The sequence below is a fragment of the Schistocerca nitens genome, chromosome 3 (assembly GCF_023898315.1).
Source record: "Schistocerca nitens isolate TAMUIC-IGC-003100 chromosome 3, iqSchNite1.1, whole genome shotgun sequence".
Classification (NCBI taxonomy): domain Eukaryota; kingdom Metazoa; phylum Arthropoda; class Insecta; order Orthoptera; family Acrididae; genus Schistocerca; species Schistocerca nitens.
The window spans coordinates 863,407,610-863,413,609 of NC_064616.1; the positions used below are offsets into that span (position 1 = coordinate 863,407,610).

The 6,000-nt window shown below is 43.7% G+C and overlaps 1 protein-coding gene across 1 annotated transcript in view; it reads right to left on the bottom strand.

Moving 5' to 3' along the window:
* Positions 1-2,445, bottom strand: part of LOC126249454 (circadian locomoter output cycles protein kaput-like) — an 830,365-nt gene extending 827,920 nt beyond the window's left edge. The window contains exon 1 of the mRNA XM_049951107.1: positions 2,265-2,445. Coding sequence (XP_049807064.1) covers positions 2,265-2,320 — 56 coding nt within the window. The 5' untranslated portion in view covers positions 2,321-2,445. The remainder of the gene's footprint in view (positions 1-2,264) is intronic.
* Positions 2,446-6,000: the final 3,555 nt, after the last annotated feature.

A 6,000-nucleotide genomic window follows, 5' to 3' on the forward strand; every position in this document is an offset into this window, starting at 1 on the left:
TTCATTGTTTGCCAAAGAAGCAGGAAATCTTGTTTGCGTACAGTGGCGGTTTTGCAGGAATGCTCGAGTGAAAATCGCCGGCTGAAACGCTTCTGTAGAACATAAATTGTAGTACTCGTTAACAATTATTAATATGAAGTGCCTACTGCGAGGTATAATATTTTCGACTATTGGTAGAAGTTCAAGATGTAAAAATGTAATATTTCTTGAAACGGTAACATACTAACTGATCCAAAATTAATTTTATAACAAATTAAATGTAAAATTCGTCCGGTAGCAGAGGACATTAGTCAGTTAATTCATGCCAGCATCAGCGAAGTGGAATATGGGCGTTGTTGGAAATGTTGCGAGTTAGTCGGTACGCCACCGCCACCCATACCTGCATGCAGAAAAGACTTCCACTCATCGGAAAATACCCTACTTTAGTACCCCGAACAGTAGGTGACCAGTTCAAAAAAGAATCATTAATTGAGACGCTCGGATGAATGTCAGGAATCTGTGACTCACGTGATAATAGTTCTTCATTTTCCAGCCTCATCGCGTAGATGTTACACGCTACCTAATGACAGACATGCTTCTCAAAAAAGCCCCCTGCTATGATTACTTCTCGGCAAACAGTAATCGATGAGATATGGTTATTGGTACCCGGGAACCTAAGATGGTTAATAATCAATGGGCATTATGCAAGAAGTGTTCCCCGCTCAACACTGACCTCGGCGTGAGAGAAAGACTGGCCATTCCCTGCCGGGGAGTACACCTCTGATATCCCAACTCAGCCACTTTTCCCGAAGATACGTTTTTACTAAAATCGATGGATTCCTCTTGTGTCACCGCCGATGCCTCAGTTCAAAAATTAATAAGCACACTAGTACTTGAAATGCTACGTGCGAACACAATTTGGTGCAACAATGATTTGACATTAACGACTCATCCATACATCGGCATTCTGTTAAAGATTAATGCACATACAATATTTCCGTAAAACTGCACTTTACAGATTTCTTGACCAAACTCAGATCCCTGGCGTCCACTGGGATAGACGACTCTGTTTTAAAATAGAGCATCTGACTTAACACCTGGCGTAATAAAATCTTTTATATTTTTTCTATATAAATCCGAAATAAGAAGTGAAATGTTCCAAAGCAATTTATGTATAATGATAATTCAAACAGCGCGAATAACACTAACTGATCTCACAAAAAGAAATAAAAAAAGCCCCCGAGAAATTGTTATTGCGGCTACAAGAATGTCTGATCCGCTAATGGGTTCCAATAATGCAGTGAAATTGAATAAATTACGATTTTACAAACGATTTCATAGAACGATGTTCCATCGAATACGTGCTAATATTTAAAACGAAGTTACGTCCTTCACACTAATTATTTATTAATGAATTCAAATCGATCTGGAGCAATTTTGTTTCATAATTTTACGATGGATAAATATTCCGAGAGTCGAAGTAATTAGTCCAGGCAGTTCCATTATCGTGGAGGCGCTTTTTCTGGTCTCTGGCATTTCATTATCCAGAAATGGCGTAGCCTCAAGAGAGTAAGTGCCCAGTGACTAGCGAAAAACTTTCACCCTCTAAAACATTGCTCGTGACATGGGATACAGAAGAGGTACCAATTACAACGTAGTATACTCACGTAAATTAGAAAACTCCGCTATTGTCAATGTGCGTTTGGTAAATGACTTACTCTACGTAAAATATGTTCTTACTGTAGGTCACACTGGAGAGAATTTTAATTTTTCTTCCAGCACAAATCGATTGTATCAGTACGAATGGAAGATCGAAGCATTTGTACCACTCTGGAGAATGGAATTCTGGGATGAAGCATTGAGAACAGGAGTGCGTCAGTCCTGAAGGGGTTGTAGTGACTTCTAACACAAAAAGAAGGTTAGCAGATACTTCCAAAAAATATACAGTTCGTTCACTGCGAGCATATATTTAACCTATATCATTCGAGAACCAGACACAGTTCACGCCAAACAACGTGTTATTATTTCTGGCTCAGTCGTATCAGATACGGATAACAGCCCACGTAGAGTCATATAATCTCTGTAGTGGCCGACGAGACGTGAGAGGAGCATAGAGAGCCGAGACGCGTGTAATTCCCCAGGCGTTCGACAAAGTAGCCGTTCTAGAGGCTCAGCCGGCGGGTCCACGCAACGTCGGCAGCTGCGGGAAGGGAAAGAGTGTCCAGCCGGCGTCACGCGAAGGCTATCAGCTGACGAGCGCGAGCACGTGAGGACGCAGCACGCACCTCTTGCCGTTGCGCCGTCGCCGCTTGGTGGCGTACACCGTCCCCAGCTGGCTCATGGCGTGTTGGTCAGCGCCAGCGCCCGCAGCCGAGAAGGCGGCGCATTGGCTCGCAGTGGGTGCCGCGAGGAACTCCGTGGTGGCTGCGTCCCTAGCACATGCCGGCTGGCGACGTGCCGCCTGGCGCGCTGCCCGCACACTACTGGGCACGCGCGCACGCCGCCGCGACGCCGCCCCCCACCCCGCGCCGCGCCGCCACGCGCATGCGCGGACCGCCGCCGCGGGACACGCCCCCCGCGCCGTCGCCGCCGCGATGGCGCCAGCGGCGGCGCGCGCCCGGCCGCCAGTCGGCACCGAGCTCTCGGCCGAGGCGACTCCTCGCTAATGTGTCTCCCGGTCTGTACTCTCCAACTGGAACGACAGTCTGCGTTAGGCCACGTAGGCTATTACAGCTTCTTCTTATTGATTGTGTCGGTCCTTCCACGCTTCCCTTAATCATTCCGGTGGTCTTCGACCTCTCGCCTTTTTGACAAAACGAGTGTTGTCAACATCATCTAACAAGGGGAAGGCCACAGACACGGCCAACCGATTCGGCTCAAATTTGGCAGGTCGCTTGTGTAGAACCTAAAACGAAGGAATCTAAGATATTTTGGGTCAACATGTAACCTCCCCCTCACTTATCGACCTTAATGACAGTGAAAAATTGAACCGCGTGTACCTAATGGAAATTTGGGAAAAGCAATCGTCACCGAAGTTAACCTGTCGGCAAAGAGGGAGGAAAGGGTTACATCTAGATGAAAGGAAAAATGCAAATGAAACTGGTGGAAATTAATTTTGAAAAGGGATAAAGTTAATAAAGAAAGTAAATGTGCGGCCGTTACGTTAACAATTAACTAGCGGTAATTATATATTTGAGATTTGGGAAAAATTACTATAGTAACTGAAAAAGAAAGGTTATTGCACATATAATTAGCACTAGAAGCGTGGCAACTGAAGGTTGACACGTGTAGTGTGAAAACTGAAAGTTTGTCAGAAGTAATAAATTTCGCTACACTCTGAGTTAATTTAGCAAAAGAATTAATAAAACCGGAAAATTGAAAGTTAATTTAGTGACTGAAATTAGTAGTGAGCTTTGTTTCTGAAGCACTACGAAATTCAATAAAACAAGGTTAGTCTTGGGCTACCTCAACAATCATTTCAAAAGCTACTTGAATCTACGCAATTTAGAAATAAGAGATTTAACTTTGAACTTGAATTTAATGATTCTGAACAATTAACAATAGTAAAATTTAGTACGTACCAAGCTGAGCTGTAGTCACAGGTAAGCTAAAATATGGTAACAAAACTCGCACTCATAATTTGTGCTTGTGTAATCTAAATATTGTAGCCAGCTATGAATACTTTAACTGAACTTTCAAATTAAAGCAGTGAAATGGAATAATATTACTTTAATGCTGTCGTTTGAATTCCAACGACACTCGGGTTCATTCCGGAAAAGGAAGGGACCCTGCTTGGTAATGCAATTGGGACAATGAGCAACAAATGTTCATGCTAAGTTGCTGTAATTATAGTTACGAAAATGGAACAGTTTGAAAAGCTGAGGTCTGCCATACAGTTCTAAAACTTTACGTGCTTCCAGTCTTCCTTGTTGGTTGATTGAAGGTTTGAACCCGTCGATCGAGGAGGTGGCGACAGTCACTCATTGTCGGCCGTCGCTGTTGCAGAAGCTGGATGTTGGCGCGCCTTCTTCTCGACACGGTCACCAGGCGAAACGGGCTCTTGATGTGCACCAGCTAATGCTTCCCGTCCGCGACACCGTGTCAGAAACTATCATAGCAAGTCGAGAGCAATTACATGCTGCCCAACCCCGAAAGCGCGGCAACTCGCGGGAGCGTCACACAACACACCTGCTCCACCGCCCTACCCCAGCCAGACCCACTCCACGCGACAGAGTTAACACTACCAAAGATCCTAAACACTTTGGTTCTCCACACGACCTATCGATGTAATCGTTCGATAGCATAGTTTTCCCTAGGCAAGCGTAAAAATACAAATAGTATTTACAAAACAAACCAATTATACATCGACATAAATGCATGTGTATACAAATAGTAAAACAATTACAATATACAAAGACACAGAAACGTCATATTTTCAGGTAACAAAATAAGGAAAAACTTTATAGTACAACAGATGGAAACAGGAGGATATGCATTTCCGGCGTTACAAACACCCCCGCGTTTTTGAGAAAATCATCCCTAAAGGTTATGACGAGCAGTTGACCCAAAATTGGCTGGATCGATAGATAATTGTAAATAGAGCATTTTTCATCATCAGGTATGGAGTCCGAAAACGCATGCTTTTCCAAAAATCGAGCTAAAAAACTTTTACAGCTGCAGCTTCTGTACCCACATGGTAAACGTTTTTCGCTGACAGCACCGACAGCGCAACGGGCCGGCTCCGTGTGTTCGGTCAGAGAGCCGGTTGGCCTCTTTAATAAAAAAAAAAAAAAAAAAAAACCTCAGTGGAACTATCAACAAACGAACTTGAACGGATGTCATGTGACGTCCGCAACGACCAAACACAGGCCAAGGTAACTGGCTGGGAATTGCACAATCGCACGGATGCAATAACTATTCACGGCATAATTCATAACCAACTTTCAGCACCGATTTTTCAGGCAATGCGTGGTACGCATCAAAATTAATTCCCGAAAAAGATATATTTTTAAATGTAAACCAAGTTTGTTTTCCTCCAACTCTTCGGAAGGAACAGTGCAGCTGTCGAAAGATTGCATTCATTAGATGTTCTTGGTGCCATGAGTATATTTGTTTCGAATGTTTATGACATTTACCATCCGTCTAGTTGTTCGAAGAAAAGTGAGGACACGTAACAGTGATTGGAAGAGCGAGTGTAAAGTGGCCTGGAGTAACATTTTAGTTGTTTACTATCCCAAGAGGTTTGAGAAATTTATTTGCCTACCTTATTAATCCTCCTATCCCTATCAATTGAGGTATGGAAACATACAAACGAAAAGAATAACATCCGCTAGGTTTCTTCGAGATTCGAACACGGTTTTTCGCATTCCCAGCCAATTACCTTGGCCGTTACGCTATCGGCGCAGTCGGCGAAAAGCGTTTCACATATGAGTAGAAAAGCGCCAGTTGTAAAAGTTTCTTTCCTCGATTTCTGCAAAAGTTTGCGTTTGCGGACCCCATACCTGATTATGAAAAATGCTCTATTTACAATTATCTATCGATCACTCCAATTTTGAGTCGATTGCTCGTCATAACCTTTAAGGGTGATTTTCTCAAAATTGTGAGGGTGGTGACCCAAAATATCTTAGAGTCCTTCGTTTTAGGTTGTACACAAGCGACCTGCCAAATTTGAGCCGAATCGGTTGGCCGTGTCTGAGGCCTTCCCATTGTAAGTGATTTATCCACTTTTTCTACAGACTAAAAGTTGTATACATTCTGCCGGCCGCTTTGGCCCAGCGGTTCTAGGCGCTTCAGTCTGGGACCGCGAGACCGCTACGGTCGCAGGTTCGAATCCTGCCTCGGGCATGGATGTGTGTGATGTCCTTAGGTTAGTTAGGTTTCAGTAGTTCTAAGTTCTAGGGGACTGATGATCTCAGATGTTAAGTCCCATAGTGCTCAGAGCCATTTGAACCATTTTGCATACATTCTCTTGAAGTTCGTGGTTTTAATTCTGAGCTCAACATAACATTAGTTTTCCTTTGT